At 39.6% G+C, this 22,530-nt stretch overlaps 2 protein-coding genes across 5 annotated transcripts; one reads left to right on the plus strand and one right to left on the minus strand.

Moving 5' to 3' along the window:
- The first annotated feature begins 236 nt into the window (after positions 1-236).
- Positions 237-16,468, plus strand: pabpn1 (poly(A) binding protein, nuclear 1). Of its 4 annotated transcripts, XR_013796312.1 has the most exons (8): positions 237-903; positions 2,337-2,445; positions 2,754-2,821; positions 2,941-3,047; positions 3,778-3,865; positions 12,156-12,307; positions 14,884-15,145; positions 15,783-16,461. XR_013796312.1 is itself a non-coding variant. In XM_079601688.1 (7 exons), exons 1-7 carry the CDS (start codon positions 769-771, stop codon positions 14,921-14,923), a joined length of 699 nt encoding a protein of 232 aa, XP_079457814.1. In that variant the 5' UTR covers positions 237-768; the 3' UTR covers positions 14,924-15,290. The 4 variants fall into 4 exon arrangements, 3 of the variants coding, with proteins under 3 accessions (XP_079457814.1, XP_079457813.1, XP_079457815.1); XM_079601688.1 differs by lacking the exon at positions 15,783-16,461 and having other exon boundaries at positions 14,884-15,290; XM_079601687.1 differs by lacking the exon at positions 14,884-15,145 and having other exon boundaries at positions 341-903; positions 15,783-16,468.
- A 1,878-nt stretch (positions 16,469-18,346) lies between these two features.
- On the minus strand, positions 18,347-22,464 carry ngdn (neuroguidin, EIF4E binding protein). Its single transcript, XM_079602091.1, has 11 exons — positions 21,999-22,464; positions 21,708-21,767; positions 21,532-21,603; positions 21,269-21,406; positions 20,760-20,844; positions 20,617-20,669; positions 20,162-20,276; positions 19,872-20,046; positions 19,598-19,745; positions 19,284-19,344; positions 18,347-19,199 (listed from the first exon to the last, which is right to left on the minus strand). The coding sequence occupies exons 1-11, from the start codon at positions 22,020-22,022 to the stop codon at positions 19,180-19,182; spliced, it is 951 nt and encodes a 316-aa protein (XP_079458217.1). The 5' UTR covers positions 22,023-22,464; the 3' UTR covers positions 18,347-19,179.
- Positions 22,465-22,530: the final 66 nt, after the last annotated feature.

Genomic DNA, 22,530 nt, shown 5'->3' on the forward strand with positions numbered 1-22,530 from the left:
TTTTTTTTCCTGGTTTTCGACAACTGCTGCTTGGTCATGCTGTATTGTGCTATTTAGGCCAGGCAAGCAGAAAGCCTAAAGATGGGACTATATTCTGGAAATAAGTTTAATAAATTGATAATTTATAAGTGACTTTACGTAAAATACAAGTCAAAGTGTATTATACTGTGCGGACATGGCAACATTGCATAGTAGCTCTAATCCGATACAAATACCGTTGCAAGCAATCTAAAGGTGGTCTGTGAGCCGCGAATGACGCTGCTTTCATCCAATCACAGTCACTGTTGTAAAGTCTAAGTGGCGGAGCGCATTGAAATATCCCAAGAGAACACCAATACCCGTTCTCGATACGTTGAGAGGGCGTGTCTAAAATGCGAAATTGTCCAATCACCTTTCGATAGTGCGCCTGCAGTGCTCGGAATCCCCGCCCTCGGCTTCCATTTCTGTTCTGGAACACACGAGCCCTCGCGAAGAATACACATTTGCTTTTCTGAATTTGTCTTCTAATGTAAATAGAGTAGTAAGTGCGACATATTGTGAAACCTATTTATATTTGGATAAACAGTGTTGTTGTTTTACTCGCGGAAGGACACGTTTGAGCTCCAGCAGAAGCGAGGCGGGCTTTTTATTCCCCATTTTAACTTTGGTGAGCGGCGTTTTCCGCCGTTTTTTTTATTCCCTCCCCTGCCCCTCTCTCTTGCTCCCCCCTGCGAGAGTCGCGGCCTGTAGTTCAGCCACGAGGCGCGTCGGACCACCGGGAATCAGGCGATGGCGGAGTTTGGTAACGGACTGGCAGATGAGTCTCTGCTGGATTCAGACCCGGGTCACTCAGAACTTGAAGACCCAGGCGCCGGCGATGAAGAACCTGGATTAGACGAGGGAGAGGCCGCTATTGAAGATCCGGTGAGTGAATGACTTATCACACACGCTTTAACAACTCAATTCGTGTATTGGTATAGGTTTTCACCCCAATTTCCTCTTTAACCTCACATTTATAAAATTAAATACAACTGAATTACAAACCAAATAATCATGTGAACGCGAAACCGGTTTTGCCAGGTCGGTCTGCCCGCCATTGTGGCTCACGCAGTGCAGTAGAATTAGTGAGTGACATGCGTGCTGCTGGCCGCCATGTTGGCGCAACATCGGTCTGGGTTCCTCTGCGCCAGATCTGCAGACCTAGCGGAGGGAAAAAATCTTCATCGCAAAAATGCGCGACGGGAGATGTAAGAGACAGGGGCGAGGGTAGGACAGGCCGCCATTAGCCGCAGCAGTGTGTGGGTCCATCCGCAAAGAAGCAGACGGCTCACGGTAAACACGCCTCTTTTCTGATCAGTGATATTTGTGGCGTGAAAAAGTAAGTCGCGTTGGTAATTGCGCGTGATTGTTTTTGGCCTCTGCAATGGGATAAATCTTCATGCGACGTGTGTGACATGTTTAAAAGGCGTGAAATGCTTTTATTTTCTGATTTTTGCATCGAATTGGTTACATTAAGGAAAGCTGCATAGTTGTCGTTCGGCAAAACGCTGTATGTCATGCACATCTGCATCGCCGTGATCGTTGTATTCGATGTACTTTAGAGATTAAATGCCGCTCTTGATGTATTGCATAATTTGTTGGCGATTTTTGCGAGTGTGTGTGATGGAGATGGGGCAATAGGGCTGGGCTGGTGCATTTCTCTCCATGCACATTAACGTTATTGGAACTAGAGTAGGTCATGTATTTGCATGCTGAATGCATGTCTACCATATTTCATCATGCAATTGTGCTCTATTTATGTCTCCTATTTAATCATTTGTTACTTTATAATATGCTGTTGGTTGTGTATTCTATTTAAATCGTATCATGCAAAATCTTAACTGCGTAAAATGGGCCATCACATGCATGCTGTGTTACTTTAGGAGCGATCCAAAGCGACTGCCCTGCAATGCAGCACTGCTGAAACTTGTGTGCGTGCGTGTGAATGAATACACACCAAAAGTGTGTTCGCTCGCGCACAACAATGCGTGCACGGATGGCATCATGCTTAGGGCGTTTTGCTGACTGGACAATAAATGGTTTGAAAGAGCCCAGTGCATAATCACGTGCGTGAAAGTGCATGTGCATGCTGTCTCCATGAAAACCGGTGAGAATAATGACTGATTTTGACAAAATGGGTTTAGCAGAAACACATGATACTAATGCATTTGGATCCAATGTCCAAACACTAAAACAATTGACTCGTTTCAATATCAGGATCTAGCTATGCAAAATATTTATTTACAACTTTGTTGAATGTTTAATATTCTGTGTTTTTTGGGTACGGTCTAAATGTGCGTGTTTATTTGGTTTCTCAGGAGTTGGAGGCAATTAAAGCCCGGGTGAGAGAGATGGAGGAGGAGGCAGAGAAACTGAAGGAGCTACAGAACGAGGTGGAGAAACAGATGAATCTCAGTCCTCCACCTGGTAAGTGAGACTGAATGAATGAATCAGGGAGGGAGAGAGAACGGCCAAGTCTTGGGAACAAAGATTGAGTTAAAGGAGAGCATTGCAGAACAGACAGTGATGATGCATAGGACTGCATTAGGAGAAGGATAACTAGCACTGGACCATTTGAGGTCAATAGAGATATGACTAGAAACAGAACGAAAAGTAGATTTCAGAGATGCAATAACCTTGCCCTACAATGGGGTTACTATGATAAATCATGAAGTTGCATATGTTGATGAATGAGAGTTTCAGAGTTGTGTGGAAATAATGTTTTCTCTTTGCAGCTGGCCCTGTCATCATGTCCATTGAAGAGAAGATGGAAGCCGATGGAAGATCTATTTATGTTGGAAATGTATGGGCAATTATTCTCTCACCTACGAGCTGGATTCATACATTTCGTTGCATTTTGTAATGTTTTCTGAGGCATGCTTGAGGTTAGAAATGGTAGTGATTGGATCTTGTTTCTTGCAGGTGGATTATGGTGCGACGGCAGAGGAGTTGGAGGCGCACTTCCACGGATGTGGGTCCGTAAACAGAGTCACCATCTTGTGTGACAAGTTTACAGGACACCCTAAAGGGTAATTCATGCATTCTCCTCTGGTTTTTTTTTCTTCCATCTTAACCTGCACTTTCCTACCTGTCGTATTTGTCCTTTTCTTGTTCTCTGTTGTGCAGCGTCTGCTCTAGATAGGCACTGTAGGTTTAGAGAAGGCATTGATGCATCACCTTAACCCATATATAGTGAACAGTAGCCACTGAAATTAAAAACATCTATAATTTGAGGCATGTGGCTGTGATGCTAGTAAAGAAGTATTGTTAAGTGTTTAATTGAACACATTATTAATTGCTAACTAAATTAAAAACATTTTTCTCTTCAGAATTTAGAGCTTTTTTATAAAGAAATATGTATTTTTATATTAACAACTGTTTATCTTTGTGCATGGCCACTCAGTGTCTGTAGGAACATTGCCATAATTAGGGTATTTTCTTTGTATGTGTTGCAATTTTATACTATTTATATGTGGACTTGAAACTGAGTTTGAGATTGTTCTTTAGTTATTCTGGTTCGCAGTATTTTCAAGCTCTCCCATTAATTATTTACCAGATGGGGTAACATTTGATGCAAAGCTTTAATCACATCTACTTTCTGTCATCTTTAAATCTTTAACAATATGCTTGCTTAGTTTCTGATGCATGTATATATTTGTGCAGAACAATTAATAATTCATAGCAGTTTCAGTATATGCTTTCCTGTTCTTTTTAATTGACCTTGACTGTCATGATCATTTTGCCCTCTTCACATTTCAGGTTTGCATATATAGAGTTTGCAGACAAGGAGTCTGTTAGGACGGCCATGGCACTGGATGAGTCCTTATTCAGAGGAAGGCAGATTAAGGTGAGATGAGGCATAACATAAATCGTCTTGACATATTCAAAAGTCAATATGAGTTTTGAAGCAGATTTAAAGCACTGACAAACACTTTAGTAGTAGAAATGCACAGATCGACCGGCCAGGGACCGGAATCGGCAGATTTTCCGCTTGATCGACCCAGATCAGTGAGCGGGCAGTCTCACGTCTTTCCGATTCCGAGCCGGTCCGTTTTGTTGCCAGCGCCACAGGCAATAACATGAGCAGGGTTCCCACGTGTCCTGGAAAACCTGGAAAATGAAAGACCAATTTTCCAGTCCTGGAAAACAAAAATTAAATGTCCTGAAAACGTTTGCGTTGTCCTGGAAAATAATTTTAAATTATTATTTGCATTTAAACACATTTAGCTTTACAAAAGGTCTATCCATTTCAGCAATATAATTGACAAAAACAGTTACAAAGATTTGACAAATCAAAATAATTTAGAGTCAAAAATGCATAACTCATCAGTTTATGCCAATATGTATACCAGATGCGTAATGTGCCTTGGTGCGAGCAGATGCAATTAATTTAGAAGTCCGATAATAGTTAATATTTTCTAACGTTAGTGACTGATTGCGAATACAGCTTGACTGTGAGAGTTTGGACTTTTAAACTGATATCAGCAAGTAAAATAGCATTTTATGAACTAAAGTAGAGAATTACTTCTGTTTTAGTAGTGTGGCATTGCAAGTAGAGGAAAGCAGGTGGCATTGTGAAAGACAACAATCTTTGCACAACTATAATACAGATATAACGGTATAGGTAAAATATCACATCTGTTTCAAAATATATCTCTATATGATAATATCGGTATATTGCCCAGCCTTAGTTGTGATAACTTGACTCGCACTGTAGCAGCTGAAAAAGTCTTGAAAATGTCCTGGAAAATCATTTCAAGAAAAGAGTGGGAACCCTGAGCTGCACGTTCTCGCTCTCTTCTCTCTTATGACGAAGTGACACACTCACTCGTCTCATTCGCTCCGGTTAAATAGTACTCGTATTGTGCATAATCAAGTTTCGCCCTCACACCAAAAACGCGCACCACTTATCATATAAGGGGAGATCACAAGCCGCTTCTCAGTTGTGTAACAGTGTGTTGGATCCGTGCATAAACTCTTAAAGGTGAACTATGCAGGTTTTTTTACCTTAACTGAACAGCTTCGGAGTCATTGGAATGGTTATATTACTTTTTTTCGGGTTGAATGGTGGTCGCCTCGCACCCTTCTATCGCCTGTGAGCGGAAAAACCACCCTTGCAACTTTGGGCTGCAGCGTCAGGAAGTATTGCTTGATGTCAGGTCTCGCGATGTAACGCTTGTAATGCTTTACGGTTAAAAAAATCTGCTACAATTCTGTAATTATTGCGCTACCTCACGCTGTTCGAACCCGAATGAAGACGTTTTAAAGAATGTCCCATATGCTTTGATGTCGTTGATTTACTAGCCTCTGGTATCAGTCGACAACAAGTTTTTCGACAGTGTTGTCAAATATCTATTCCGAAGCTGTAGGGGGAGCTCTATAGAGAAACCTGCGAGCAAAAAGCAAATCAATTCCCGAAACTGCATAGCCCTGCTTTAAAGAGATGGCAGCCTAATATTTCTGCTGCTGTCTGTCATTTTAGTAAAAGAACAACAGACAAAGAAAATCACTCTCTGCTCTTGACTGAATAACATTTGTAACTAATTGTAAACATTAATCTGTATTTCATTTTTACAATGAAGACGATCCAGTTATTTTGCATTTGATTCCTTAAAGCTGCAGTCCGGCACTTTTTTGTGTTTAAAAATATCAAAAAAGACATTTTTGAAAAAAAACGTAACCAGCCAGTGTTCAAAACGATCTGCTTGCCTTACCTCGATTCAAAACGGTAAGCTTGTAATAATGATTTTAATTCCAGTGGTACTGGTGGATTTCCGCGGGAATTTCGAGCATGTCTTTGCGTCATTACGTCACTTCTGTACACATAGAGAAGGAGTCCCCGGCTAGCGTGTGTGGATGATGGTGGAGATTTAGCTTAGCACTTGGTATGGCGGATCCCGAAAGTTTAAAGCGACAATCACCAGTGACAACTGGAGATTCACCAGTTGTAAAACACAAAGACTTCGGACTTCAGATTGGCTACAGAAAAAATATATTTTTCATGTTTTGACGTGATATAAGCAATCGTTAGATTTGATCAGCATGGTACCCTACTGCACTGCTTCCCCCCACCCCCCGAATTTGGTCAGAACAAAAGTGAATGTTACTTACTTGTTCAGATGACATTTTCCGATGAAAATTCTAATGTATACTCTGAGATTGCTGATGACAGTACAATATCCACAGCGACGCGGCAGCCTCAATACATTGTGTTCATCCGCGCTGTTTCATGCCGATTTACTACCCACGCACAGTTAATAATTCCGCGAATAACTGCAATTGCAGATTTCGAACAGAGATGGCGACAAAGAGGAAAAACGACGGACTGCATCTTTAAATTTCTGTAGTATTTCTTTCCTGAATATAGGCCTGTTGCGATTAAATAACCATCTGATCTAGGGCCGGACAAGAATTCATTATCAATATATATCGCAATATATTTTTCGGTGATATGATTTTTAAACACATTTCCGATACTTCGATATACATTACAGGCATGGGCTACGTTTTCATTTTTACTGCTTGATAAATATAAGCAGCATGGCACAACGGTTCATGTTCATTGTCTCTTAATTGACCGTTCGCAAAGACCCGCCCCCTTTAGTTACTCTTGCTATGTCCAACAAGCTACGCCGCTCTCACGCCACACCAAAAATGGCGGATTCAGCGAATGGAGTTATGTGCAAACAGCTGGAAACTATGTGTGCAGTGTGCGCATGTCAAAAAATCAATTCTAATTTGAAGCTTGTGACATAAACGCACACATCAACCCGATCACGTGTTTAGCGTTCATGTAAACACTACATTCAGATTCATCAATCAAAATGAATTCTGGGTGTCATCAACACTCAAAAGGTCCCTCAGCAACATGGGTTTTTGTTCTTTCTCACTTATTTTTTTTTTTGGTTGTTTTCTGCAGGAACTCTGAGCACTTTATTTTCTTTATCCTGGCTGAAGCACTTTTTTCAATCTATAAGAATAATATAATCAACCTATGTTAGCCTATTAGGGCTGTCACTTTTTATTCGATATTCGAATATGCATTCGAACATGACGTGAAATATCCGTAATCGAACTTCAAATAAACTATCCGGTTTTTAAAGTGCCATGTCTAGCGCATTTTTTACAGTCTAAGATTAGACCGTTTGTTTTTTATTTTAAAAAAGCGTGTTATTTTGAAAGCATGTTACTGGCTGTATGTTATAGTCAGATATGACGGCGCGCTGCAACACGTATCACCGCAGATGATCTATTCATCAAGCGCCGAGCCAACGTGCAAACTATCGCAAATCAAAGTGAAAGTAAGTCGCAGACGCTTTAACACACAATAATAATAATCTTCATTAAAAGTAAAGAAACGAAATTCTTACCAGGGCTGCCGCTCTCTCTTATTGCAGTCTTTGATGTTAGCTGATGATCAATAAAATGCAGCTCATATGCTTTCGGTGACATTAAATCCATTAAATCTGCATATAGCGCGGGAATTGAAGATCAGATTTATATCCGTTTTAAAACCACATTTAGGCCTATGTGACCAGGTGTAAATGGAATCGTTTTGATAAATCAGATAGCTATCCGATCTGAGAAAACGCATGAAGTGGCCAGGTGTAAACAGCCCCAGAAACGCAGCTGACGGCCAGAGCATCGCCAGGCGTCCAACATCGTATGACTGCATACTTTCCTGCACAACCAGTCGGCACCTTGCAGATGCACGTGTAAAGGCAAGGTTTATTTGCAGATATGAGTCCTATAAGTGTAATTTTGGGAGTCCTGTTTATGACCGTCAAACTGTTAGTAAAGTTTTGATTGAATCTCCGTTACGTTTTTTTTTCGCGGGGGGTAATAGATATTCGAATACATAGGCTTGTATTTGATATCCGTTTGAATTTAATTTTTAACTTGAAGCCTATAGCTTAAAGTTAAAGATTTGAATAAGTTGAGTTATTAACTTATGTTTATTTGACGGTTTATTTCACATATCTTGTTTGTAAGAAGGCTAAATACAAATATAATTTATTAGTACCATTTTTATTTCTAAAATATTATATAGTTTTATAGGAGGTGGTTTCAGAGACTTGGCAAAATTATTTTTCAGAAGTTTGTAGGTACAGACATTAATTGTGGGCGTTCCTGGCTGTTTTTCCTGAGGCTTTTATATTGTCCATATAGATATCGGAATTATATCGTATCGACCGAAATTAAGAAATATATTGTGATATAAATGTTGGCCATATCGTCCAGCCCTAGTCTGATCACAATTATTTGATCTAACCGCGATTAAGACAACCGCGATTATTGTGCTCTTGTATACCGTATTTTCCGGACTATAAGTCACACTTTTTTTCATAGGTTTGCTGGTCCTGTGACTTGTAGTCCGGTGCGACTAATATATAAAAATTAATTCATACTGACTGAGATGAACCAAGAGAAAACATTATTAGGAAGAACTCAATGGATTCAGTGTTGTGGAATGAGATCGCGGGAGCTCGGTGAACTTGCTGGCTAATGTTAATTTAGCATATTCAGCCTCCCAGGTATATGTTCTTTATGCTATTGTGTAGGGTTTCCCGCAGAAAATTTGTTAGTTCAGGTGTAACTTAACTTTGTGCTAGCCTACGTGTCGCCACCATAAACATCAGCATAAATGCTACTGATAAATGATTTGTGATTAAAGCATTAACATTCACAAACCACTGTTAATTTAACATAAAAGCAAGCAGGCTGCGTGCATGGTTTGCCATGACTAAATGTGCGCAAAGTGCGCTCTCTTAATAATTCCGTCTCTAGATCACGGGTCCGGCCCGAGTATAGCGGCGGGAAATATCGGGCTCGGGCAGAGAATCCAAGCTCTAAACAGGACAGAGTAACGTGGCGGATATCGCTCATATAGCTCATATAATTTGTTTTGACGACGTACTTAAGGCGGCAGGCGTGTGTTGCTTAGGCGGCCGCCTTCCAAAGTTCTGCGGAAAAACCCTGTGCTACGTTAACATGCCGGACACCTATTCAGCCTGTTGTTCTGTGTGCTATTGTGTAGCTGAATATCTTGCCTTTCCAGATTAAATGTCTGTTCTTGGTCTTGGATTTTGTGAAATAAATTTCTAAATAAATGTGACTTATAGTCCAGTGCGACTTATGTTTTTTTCCTCTTAATGACACATTTTATGACTGATGCGACTTATACTACGGAGCGACTTATAGTCCGGAAAATACGGTAGGCCTATGGCACAAAGGAGTCATAGACCAAAATATATAGACAAGCACTTAAGTTTTCCAGCAATATATTCAGTCATCTGAAGCCATTCCATAGCTTAATGTGAGGGACAGAAGTCTATTTACATCGTTAAATTTAAGTTCACGGAAACTCGTCTTCCCTCCTCTGCGTCTGTCAATCATTCTCCATTCAGCGCGCGTTGTCCAGTTCCAGCAGGATGCACGTAAAACTCTCCAATATTATATATCCACATTATAATGCTTGATCTGTAGATAAAGCGCTGTGGATTTGAATAAAATAACTTGTTTGTTTTGTTTTTTGGAATTTATTGCTGATTCTAAACGACTCTAAACGTGCCTGTTAGATCACACATGTTACAAGGACTATGAATTGGCATCAAACACACAATAACTGGAAGTTAAAACTGAAGAAACAAATAATCAATAAACTGTTAGACAGATATACACTAGGATTTGCGCGCTCGCATTTCTTCACTTTGTGCCGTGAACTTTTAATTTTGCACTTGTGCAGCGCTGCGCACTGTGACCTCTTGTTGCTTCAAGGTCATCATTCTGCACCCGCGATGCGTACACGCTTTGTGCCTCTCTGTTTTGAAGCGTTTCATATTATTATGGTTTTGTGCACTGATTATTAAAAGCCTATCTTGTTCTGTCGTATCTATTAGGGGTGGGAATCTTTTACCATCTCACGATTCGATTCGATTCCGATTCTTGAGGCCACGATTCGATTCAAAATCGATTTTCGATTCAAAAAGATTTTCGATTCAAAACGATTCGATTCGATTTTATCCATAATGATTTCTAATCAGGTTTCTGATCATGATCTACTCTCATCTGCTTTGCTATACAGAATGACAAACGGAGACTTTAAAGTGTCTTTTTCACATTTATTAAGTTCAATTCTCAGGGAAGTGCCTTTTATCAAAAACATTGTCTGGTTCTCAATTGCTACTCATTAGTATCTAGCTATAAAATAAGTTGGAACAAAACAAAAGTGCTTCTTAATAATACAAAATGGTTGAAAATAGATGCAGTTTACCACAAATATCATGTAGAACACAACCGGTGAAGACAAAAAAACATCTATATTTCTCAGTCAGACTCAGTAACTTAAAGAATAACAAGTTATGAAAATAAAGTGCTTCTTTCAAAATGAATAATAGTCCTACCCCTTACACCGTGTCCTAACTACACGCGACGCGACGCCGCGACACGCGATAAAAGGTATCTTTTCCATGTTAATCAGAGTTTTTGTCCTAACCAGACGCGACGGCGACACGCGAAGTTTCTAATTTAGAAACGGTTCCTATTTCTGCGACGTCGCGGCTGACAGATCCGCCCACACAGAGATCTCATTGAATAAACTGATTGTCATATGAAGAAATTACACTGGTTATGAGTACACATTATTTATTTTTAGTTAAAAATAGGTCACTGTGCCACAAGCGATAATGGATAATTTACCTCAGATTTTGAAAGCATATAATATAGCGTTCAAACTGAATTCTATGCAAACATACAACTGTACTTCATAACAAAATTAGTCAATAAGTATATTTTGTTAATGTTTTGATTTTTAATAATGTTATTTCTTGATTTGATTATGTCCTTACCCATTTCCAATGCGAGTGCGGGCCAGCAGTGCGCTTTCACAGAGAGACTCCGCCCACACGCTGTTCTGAATGGCTGTGATTTTTTGATTGACGTGTGCCGTCTCACAGTCGCGTCGCGTCTAGTGTGGACAGACACACTTGCTGTCGCTGGAATTTTATCGCGTCGCGTGTAGTTAGGACACGGTGTAAGCTACCTGGTGATGAAGCAGCGATAGACCGAGTTTTTTTTTTTTTTTGCCCTCTCGGAGTTGGCAGGGAGTTTCGTGAAGCACTGCAGTGTGCGTTGGTCTGCAGCTGGCGGCCGACTGTACGTTCACACCGCCGCCGACTTGATCTGCAAAAAAGCTATGGCCGCCCTGTCAAGGACGCTTGTCAAAAAGTACGGGGAATCTTGTTGACGCTTTGGCCGCTCTGACGTAGCAGCATTCACAATGAAATGTAAACAGAAAAAACAAGCAATGCATTCGGCAGTTTAGGATATCGCACAAGATTTGTCAACACGGAAACCATTTCATCACTGGAGAGTTTTTTTCCCGACACCATCGTATTAATTGATTTTGATTCATATGCGCGAGGGAGAGAGAGAGAGCAGACAGCGCTCGGGTGAGTGCGCGCGTGCGGCCGGCTCTCTCTCTCTGCTCGTTCTTATGTCCTGTCAAGCGCGCCCTGTTAAACTGACAGGACTTAAAACACATGCAAATGGTAGGAACGAAAGATCTCCCTCTCATCCATTTGCTTCCTTTTTGTTTTAGTGATTTGCCGCTCACGTCCCGTATAGGCTAGTTACAAAAATGGAGGCGAACAGCCAGCTGATTTTATTTATTTATTAAATCGATTCTTGGACATTTCAGATCGATTCTGAATCGTTGCCAATGAGAATCTAGATTCTTCTGTGAATCGATTTTTTTGGCACACCCCTAGTATCTATCATATCTTGTTGCCCCATTAAAAAGCTGCACAATACACGTCTTTTTCATTTGGAATTAGCCAAGAAAATTTAAGTCGTGTATCTCAATTTAGTAGTATAGTAAAGTTGTTGTTTTTTACATCCTATACCAGGGGTTTTCAAACCTGCATATTTTGTATGTCTCCCTCATCTAACACGCCTGATTTATCCAATTGAGCTCATTTGTTGAGAGTGCAGGACCTGAAATGGTTATGTCAGATAAGGCAGGCATACAAAATGTGCAGTGCTGGGGGTGCTCCAGGACAGGTTTGAAAATGGATCCTTGATAGGGATTTCTTGGAGTCTTAAAATTTGAAACTTAAATTTCCTAACTGTTCTTCCAGGTTGGGGCCAAGAGAACAAATCGTCCTGGCATCAGCACCACAGACCGCGGTTTCCCTCGGGCCCGCTTCCGCTCACGGGGAGGAAACTTCTCATCCCGGGCGCGCTACTACAGTGGCTACACACCTCCCAGAGGCAGAGGACGGGCCTTCAGGTGAGCTCCATGCCAACCTGCACGTTTGACATTGACTGACACACAGGCTCCATCCTGACAGAGAGTGCTGATGTGAAAGTGTGCGCGAATTGGGTGGGGGACGATCTAAAATGAGTGTTTCTCATTTATTTATTTTGATTAATCCCATCATGTAATATAAACATTTCAGGAACAATTACCAAAAGAAAAAATTATTTTATAAAAAAAAAAAAACTATATATCTATTTCATGTCTTTTCTTAAAATCCATCAACTCTGCAATTGTACAACTTTGCAATTGTAAAGCATTCTGGGTCACATTTTATTTAATGGTGACAGTTGCACGTTACTACATATACTTACTAAAGTAAAATAGTATATTATTCATAATAACAAGTAACTAACCCTAAACCAAACCATAACTCTATAGTAAGTACATTTAGTCAATTAATAGTACTCAGTGCTTATTTGAGTTAGTACAATGTAACTACGTCACCTTAAATTAAAGTGTAACTGCAGTCTGTCTCCTGTATGTATGCATGTATGCTGCTGTTTAATGCCTCGGCCTGAGGAGAGAAGGAACTGCACCACTCTCTTTTGTAGTCTGCACTCTCTGTACAAACCCCTCTGTGTCGTCATGTTAAAAGGAAAACTGAGGAAGAATTACAGAAACCATTAAAACACACACATCGTTATCATCTCCATTTCCCTCCTGCAGTGTAAGATTCTGAGCATGAATGATCCTTCACACTCTCCAGAGGTTAATAACCTGATTCGCAATGTGAAGATTGTCTGCCTTGTGCCTCAAAACAGAGTTAGAATTTTTATTTTATTTTTATTTTTAGGAATTTTCATAAAGGGTAGACCTGTGATCCTGTCTCAGTAGGCATCTCGCTAGCTTTCGAGACTCAACTCAAAAGCCTGTTAGGCCCTCTGGACAGATTTAGCACTCGGTTTCACAGACAAGTTCTTAAGCCTAGTTCTGGACTAAAATGCATGTTTGAACCAGTTTGAATTACTGAAAGCAACTTGTACTGATCTTAAAATGTGTCAGTGCCGTTGTTGTCGTTTTTCTCAAGATGCACACCAGTAATGTATTTTTCAAAGGAACATTTATAAAAGCTACTAAAGGCTCAGTTTCACAGACAAGGCTTAGATTAAGCCAGGATTAGGCCTTAGTTCAATTAGGACATTTAAGTTGCTTTTATAAACGTGCCTTAGACTAAAAAAATGTCCATCTTGAGACAAAACAATGGCACTGGTATATTTTAAGATATGTCAGTGCAAGTTGCTTTCAGTTAAAACGGCTCAAACATGCATTTTAGTCTTGGACTACCTTAAACCTTGTCTTTGGAACTGGGGGGTAAATGTCCTAATTTAAATAAGGCCTAATCCTCTAAGCCCTGTCTGTGAAACCAGGCCTATATCTGTGTCATTACTGTTGGCCCCAATTGTTTTGATAACCTAGTGTGATGAAGGTCTTTAAATTGAAGATTTTTGGGAGCATTTGAATATTTCCTGTCTTTTAAGATCTGGTAGAGTGAAAGCATTTTATGCATCAGAATCTTGTACATCAGTTTGTTGGGAAACTCTTGTACGTGCACTGCCACACTTTGACTTTTTTTTTTGTTGGAGTGGAGCTTGTGTTAGTGAATAGTTTAAGAATTAATTTTATCCCAAATAATTTTGATGTTTAATAGGTGACTATGATTGTATATTTTTATATCTTTATAATTAGCCAATGGGATCCTACAAGTTTGAGTATGTAGCTGATGTCAAGCTCAGCTCTGAATAACTTAAAGGCAAGTGTGTGTTTGACCTGGCAAGTTTGCTTTAGAAAGACCTAGTTTGGTACATTTTCACCCCTCGCATGAATAACAATGTGTTCACTTCCAGAATGGAGGGTTCATTCCTGCAGCCTGATATTGACTGTTTTAGAATCCAACCGATAACCGGTTTCTGTGCCACAAAGAGCACAGGCTGTTCCTGGAGGGGTTTTGTGTGAATGACGAGCGTCTCTGGCTGCCTGAATGGATGCCACTGCATTTATTGATGTATATATGTGTGAGCGTGTGTGCGCACTCTGTGGCCCAGTCCATTTGTGTAAAGCTGTGCCTCGTTGACTGCAACTGTGTGTGTGCATGTGTTCGAGGGTTCATGTCCCCAGGATCTCTCCCTTACAGAGACCACAGGAGCCGCCCCGTTCAGAGAGAGAGAAAGAGGGAGAGCGTGCTTTCACTGTCCCCAACACTGGACACTAGATAATTTATAAAGCTTGAATATAACTAACGCACACACATTCTGCTGTTGGATAATCTTCCTCAGCTTCCCTTTATAGTAAACCACATTCTTTACACATGGTTGCATTGATTACTATTTAAATCTTGTTATCCGTAGAAGAGGGGTATACATTTCATTTCATATTTTGAATTGTGTATACCTGTAACGTGAGTGCATAAACGTTCAGCTTGTCCTCAACCGGCCCTTTAAAATGCATATTACTGATATACACTCGTACCCCAAAAAACTGAATTGGTGTCCGTCTTCTTAAACCAATCACAAAAAAGAACTCACCCTCTTTTTCTCTCTCTTTTCCAGGGGCCGAGGGCGAACAACATCGTGGTACTCCCCTTACTAATACCTCCCTACCCCCCTATGAAATCCCCCTTACTATCACCCCGTATCCCTATAGAAAAGAAAAAAGACCCCTCTCAATAAAGGAAGAAAAAAAGAAGAAAAAAAAAAAGACAAAAAAGAAAAAAAAAAGAAAAAAAGAGCATCTCCTGGAAAGACAGACTGACTGGCCGCAGTGTGCGATTGTGTGTGCGCGTGGGTGTGAGGAGGTGTTGCGATCGCCCTGGTAAGGTACAATATGGCCGTCTGGGAGATTTGGTGGCATTTGTTTAAATTTGAGAAGATGATGATGTAATCTCAGGCTGCAGATGTGTCCTTTTGTCTGGCTGTGATTTTTCTCTCACCAAACAGCCCCTCTTATGTTTGCATTCAAAAAAGGCAAACAGAAAAAAAAATGTTAACTTTTTTTTTTTAATAATTATTGTACCGTGAATATGTGAACAATTTAATAGCAAGAATGTTGTTGTTTTCACAAAGTTGTGCTATTTGAGATCATATTCTCTATTTGTCTGTGCTCTCTGGAATCCCTTTCCCCCCCCAGCGCTGTTTTCTTTCCTGTTCATCCCTCACTCGGATTACCTCCTCCACCTGTTATTCCGACAATGGTTTAGAGTTCGGCGTTGTTTTTACGTTTTACTGTTCTTGAACCATCTTCCACATCATACGACTATTGTAAGGTGGCATGGCCTGAGCTCTGAGATCTTTTCTTTTGTGTTTTAAGAGTTATTTTTTTGTCTCATGCTGCCATATGCCATTCCCGACCATCCGTTTTTTTTTCCTTCCTCTGTTCCTGTGCTCCCCCCTCCCCACCCCCCTCTCCCTTGCTCTCTCTTTGTATATTAGACCACTTCTTGTCGTTTCAGGTTTCAGGACCAGTGGAGACTGACTACCCCTCCTCCCGTGGCCGCGGCGCCCCCTACCGTCTCGGCGGCGTCTCTGTCTCTTTCTGCTCCCGCTATGCACACTCACCCCATCCTCTCCGTGTGGGGGGGAGGGGGAGGGGGACAGGGCGACCACCGACCCACTGCGGGAGGCATTTATTACAATAACAAGCGCTGAGCTTTATCAACATAAATTTACTGAGATGCACCAGGCCCATGTTAACACATACAGACAGACACCGCATACACCGCACACATCCACCACACAAATTTATATATCGTGAAGGCAGAGCCATGATAGAGCAATGGCTGCTTAAATTGCGAGTGAGAGAGAGGCAGGACCAGAAAGAGGTTGAAGGGGAGGGTTCTTCTAGGGCCTTGTCTGTCTCAGCGCACAGTGCAGTTAGGGCACGATGGAGCACTAACGCGTGGGCTACAGGTATCGGTTACTTGAGGGCTTCGGAGCTTTTATTTTTGGGGGGGGGGGGGGGGGGGGAGGGAGGGAGAGGGATTTGTGTGCAGATGGTTTTCTCGTTTCTGTTCGTTTTCCTTTTTCAGATGGGGGAGTGGGTATGGACGAAAAGAGAAAAGATGTTTTCCTTTTTTATTTTATTTTTAACCCATGAGTCTGTAATTAGAAAAAAAATAAAAGACATTGTGTAAAAAGTACTTAGTGTTTGGGTCTTTATTTGTAGGTGGGAATTTTAAGACCTTTAAGTTTCAATTTGCCTCTGTGGGTTTTCTCATGGTTTTTGAGAAAATAAGATTTTCTTAAAAATATATATTGGCTAGACATCTCAATTTTTGAGGGTGGCATGTAAAATGAATAAAATCATTATCCATTAGGGGGATTTATTTGTCAAAAAGTATGGGAAGCCTGTCAGTGGTTTGGTCAGACGACACCCACCATATATATTTTTAATGCGTTTGGTCAAGTCACCTTTATAGCAATTCAATCGGTTTCTAATAAGCAGACAAATAATGTTCTATGAGGCAAACATAATTCATTTCTGCTGTAAAGCAGCTCTAGAAAGATAATAGGAAACTCATTATTCAGTTGTGATCAGTTTAGTGTTGATTCAGTTCAATTACTGTAAAGTTCATCAGTTATGCAACAAGTTAAATTCATCTATAAAGGTGAATGATGTCATCATCCAGCTCAGTACAGTTCTCATCCAGTAGTGTCTGTGCAATCAAATTAATCATATTGACTATTGTCGAATATTAAGTGTCTCTGACTGAGCAAGCCAAAAAGATGATAGTGGCAATGAACCCAAACTTGTCATCTGTGACAGAAATGGAGAGAGAAAAAACTTAGACCTCGGGTGTCCAATCCTGCAAAGTTCAGCTCCAACCTCAATTAAACACACCTCACCCTGCCAATCAAGGTCTTGTAGGCATACCAGAAATGTCCAGGCAATTTGCTAGACGAATGAACATGGTGTGATTTAATTCCAGACTGCATCACAAGTCAGAATGTGGATTGATCATTCAGAAAAATCCTCCAGGTCGTTCAGTTTGAAGTACGTCACATTGGCATATGGAGGGAGTTGAAGCTGGCCGTAGGGTCTGCGCAGAGGATTCTTGTGGTTTTGCTGAGGATATTTTCTCATGCCAGCATAATGTACAACGGATTTTACCTGTCACGGGGACTCAAAACATGTCCAAGCTTTAGTTTTCTCCCATATATAACCTAAATGATAATTAGCACACACAAAATCTGATAAAAAAAATAAATAGCACAATGGACATGTTCTGAGCGATAGCAAAATTTCTTCTCAACACTTTTTGAGGTTAATCTAATTTTGTGTCTCTGGAAAATAGTTATCTATGACATTGGATAGTTTTATGTCTATTTGTTAATAAAGGGTTTTTGGAGACTGTTTTTAGATGATGATTTGGCACAGAAGGCCCCAAATGGCATGTTATTATTTATTCATTTTTAAACACATTTTGTAATTGATGGGGTTATTTAATAATTCCAATGCAATGTATATATCAAACATCTTTACTTTTCATTAAAACCTATAGGCTAATTGAATAAAATTCCATTTGAATTCACATTCAACCAAACAGTTAATGATCCACACTGAATTCAATAGTATGAAATAATATATATATATATATATATATATATATATATATATATATTCTATGGAAGTCAATGAAGTCCAGAAACTGTTTGGTTACCCACATTCTTCTAAATATATTTTGTGTTCAACAGAAGAAACTCAGGTTTAGAACAAATAATGACAGAATTAAAATTTTTGGGTAAACTATCTTAGCCCATGTCTTTTATAACCTAGCCCTTGTGTCCTGATATCTGTTTGTTTACAGTTTTATACAGTAGTACACCTATTAGGCATATTGAGATCCACTGGCCATTACAATAAACATAAAAATTTGAACAAGTCCTCTGCAAGAAACAGTTCTGCGTATCATGATTTTGAGGTCATTGCTCAGCATTATTTTATACTTGGGGCCACTAAATACTCAATAACATTATTGATTTGACTGCACTGACACTATCGGATTAGAACTGAACTGAGCTGGACGATGATAGTGTTTGCTGCAGAACCACTTTATATATAAATGAACTAATTTAATAATGAATCATTTTTACAAAGGAACTGAATACACACTGAACCGACTTCAGCTGAACAATGACACTAATTCCTTTTAGAGATGCTGTACAGCCAAAATGAATAATCATTTTCCTGTTATTGCTGTAAAGCTTCTTTGAAACAATCTGTATAATGTATGAAACGCGACATAAATAAAGGTGACTTGACAACTGAAGTTTTCAAATATAAGAATAGTATATATTTTTTCGGACAGCATGTTTCATCTGAAAGGAATATACTTTTCAAAAAGCAAAAGTTATATGGCACCAACGGTATGACTTGGCCACATTTAATATAATCCTGCGATCTGGAAGGGACAAAAACCATTTAAAAAACAGTAGTTAAAAGTGATGGCCACTTTAATGGACACAGACTCCACATGGGTTGAAATTTTTTTTTAACTTGACTGCATCACGATCATGCCTTCATTTACTGCAAAATTAATGGTCTAGAATTGGAATTTTTTTCAATCAGCACAAAAATTTAAATTGTATTCAATTAAATATGAAATTATTGTAAACATTAAGATCCTAGCATCCATCACATTTACAAGAATGTATTACAACAGAATGCACTTGGTTATGCTAATCAAGGTAATCCGACATCTTGCATTAACCAAAATTACATAAGCTCCACACGTATTTCAATATACCATTTTGTTCATGGAAGGAAAATAGAAACTGTCCCAAGCAAAGATTATTTAGAATCCTTTTTTGCTGAAATTCTTCTTAAACGTTCTCCTTTGCAGCCGAGGTTTACTTGTGCTTCCTGAAAACTGAAAACATAAAACATGTATTAATATGCAACATGGAAGCTTATATTTTTGAAAGCACTCAAACCATACAAAACAAATACTTACTTTTCTTTTTACTTTTCTTAATTGTTTTCTTCTTTTTCTTGGGTTTTGAATGACCAATATCCTATGAAAAGAGAAAATGCACTCAGACACATTTTCTAAAATGAAGGATCTGAGATCAGCAGACGTGTTATAGCTCGCGTAGATGAACCACATGAAGCTTTTATAAACGCTGCATTTCTACATGTTCCGAGTATGCGAGAGGATTTCAGCTGTTACAGAAATACACATGCAACTACTGCTGTGTGTCACTACAACGGCAACTGGGACTTTTAAAAGATATGCAAAACTACCCATGATGCCATTGTCCAGCTCACCTGTGCTTCTCCCCCTGTCAGAACAGTGATGTCACCGAATCGCGTGATGTTACTCAGCTGTGACGCCATTCCCATCATTCCTCTCTTCCTGAGCCTCTGCTCGCGTGTCATACTGAGACGGACCATCATGGACTCCTCGTAGTTTTTCCTTTCACAAAACAATTTCCAAGAGTATTAGGAAACAAACATCTGAAAGTGCTTAATTTAATGTAATCTAAAATGTGACACTAGGTTCAAAATACCCTCTATTATCTAGAACCTCCACATGACGTACCTGTTCTGCTCCTCTCGGCTCTCCCGCTCAGTCTGGAAGTCTCTGCGGTCTCGGATCTCCTCCGGAGCGTCGCTGTACTGCTGCCGGAGCTCCTGGATCACGGAGCTGCGGAGAGCCGCTTTCTTCTGTTTGTCAATGCGCTCCTTCTTCCGGTCTGCTTCCGTCGTGTCCCCATCTATGTACGGACAGGAGAGGGCTTGGGATGAGTATTAACTGCAAGTATGTCTCTACATCTGAATCCTAATGTGAAATAAAGATCAATTGAACCGTTACAAAATAAAAGGACTTACCGTAGTGCATTGGAGCAATTCGAGGAGGTACGTATCTCCTGCCGGATGAAGCCTCTTTTCCCTCTTTTGTTTTTCCTTCTTCGTCCTCATCACCTGAATTCTCAGATTCACTGAGCTGTGTGGAAGAAATGCAGCGATTTTAGATAATTATATATACACTGGCCGGCCACAAAACAAGTCGCTGTTTGGATTTAAATAGAAAAATGCTTAAGAGTCTGTGAATGGATCATTATTGCAGTGATTATTATGTTTTGCAACAGTTCTTCTAATCCTAATTGATGGAGTGTGTGGCTTTTCAATTATTAAACAACCATCTAGGACAATGTGGAGATTCATCAGGCTCAAATTGTGAAAGGATGGTTGGTAGGGAGTGTGAAGAATCATTTTCATATAACATATAATATGTTGTTTTAATGTTATATAATACATTATATATTACATGACAAGAGCCTTACCTTGCTAACCAGATTCTGAGGATTAGGGCGAAAGTGTAGAGGGTCATTTTCAGCTGGAAGAAACACCATCATTCAAGTCAGTAAACTTGTGGTTCAGTGTTCTTAAAATATAAAATCAATGACTAAAACATTACAAATCTTACAGAGGCTGCCTGTCACTGCAGTCCGCACTAATTTATCAATCTGATATTTCAGCTTTTGATCTAGGGGACGCATCTTCTCCAAAACCTATACAACAAACACAGAAAGGGGAAAAATACACGTCAAGCATAGGCACAGCATTAAAGGTAGTCTGCATACTGTAGAATAATGAAGTATACTGATTTATAACAGATGTGACCTGATGCGTACACTGTGTGAATTTTAACTATGTACCAGAGTCGGAAATTAACCAAGGCATGGGGCAAAACTAACGTGTATTTATTTATTAAACATGTAGTTTATTGCATTATCACATTTGATTTGAAGCTTGACCAGTCAGAATTCTGAAAACTGAGAATTTATTGTAGAGAATTACCGTTATCAATTCATCTGAGGGATTTTGACAAAAACGGATTAAACTCTTTGATTTGTTATATACGATTAAGGGAATATTGTCTAAAAAAAAAAAAATGCAATGAGAAAATTTATATGATATTTTTTTATGTCATACCGTCCTTATGGTGACCAGCCTGTGGATGGCGCTGTTGTCCTTCAAACTTTCTCCTTCTGTCTTTGAACTGATCAAATGAGTGATGTCTTGCAAGTAAAACAGTAAAAGATGATATCTCAAGTCCAGAAAAGACAGACCCTAGAGCGTAAAGGAAAATGAATGTCATAAACATTTTGAGTGTGTGTGTGTGTGTGTGTGTGTGTGTGTGTGTGTGTGTGTGTGTGTGTGTGAGAGTGTATTTATACCATAAAAAATAGTTCTACCTTAGAAGTCTGAAACGCTTTCTCTCTGACTTTCTTTATCATATCCCGGACATGACTTGTTACTGAAGCAACCTGAAAATATATAAGTGTCAATCATCATATCTTCTCCATATTAACCTCATATCTCTGTTATATCATCCAATTGTGATGCTGTCTATCTAAATTACATTACAGACCTGTTCTGTGAGACTGTTGAGTAGACTCACGGCAGTGGGAAGGTCAGTGTCAATAACATCCTGCAAAAGACAACTATATCAGTTAATTATTTGGCAGAGAATAGATATCATAAAGGCTAACGTTACCAGGTTAGCCAACGTGAATTTGACCGCATCTCGTAATTTATCCGCGAAGTAACGCACAATTCCATGGCAAACCGACGATAAAACTATAATATACCAGACCCATTATAGCGCATATATGTATAAGTTAAAATAAGGACAGATTTATTTAGTTAAAGAACAACTCACGTTTCCAACTGTGGTCGTCGCCATTTTGGATTAGCCAAGTTGATACGGGTACCACGTAGGGACAAAACTCGAAGAAAGCGATTCAGAAAAAAAATCTTTGTCAGGACTATTTCGTATTTCAACCATAGACTGTATAAATTAAAACAAGGTTTCAACGTGCTTTAATTATATACTTAGTATTACATACACAAAGGTAATTGACCCCGGCTTATTATTTCAGCCATTAAAAGTAGTAACCTTAAAAATACATAAAGTAGGACGTGGGAAAGTGGCTATTGGAGTTCTTTGTAGCCTACTTCTCTTGCAACCATTATGATGCCATCAAGACTATGTACCCAGACGGTCTGATTAGGCCCACGTGGTCCTTATAAGCCACACAGAATAACTTAAAAAGCAACTGTGGTTTAAGACCTTTAAGATAATATTTTATCTTGTAGGCCTATTACCATATGCCTGCAGAGATGGAAACATATTTTGATACCAAGGTACATATAATCAATTCTGATGGAAAATAGGCTACGCCCACTCGATC

The sequence above is a fragment of the Phoxinus phoxinus genome (genome assembly GCF_949152265.1).
Source record: "Phoxinus phoxinus genome assembly, chromosome: 24".
Taxonomy (NCBI): Eukaryota; Metazoa; Chordata; class Actinopteri; order Cypriniformes; family Leuciscidae; genus Phoxinus; species Phoxinus phoxinus.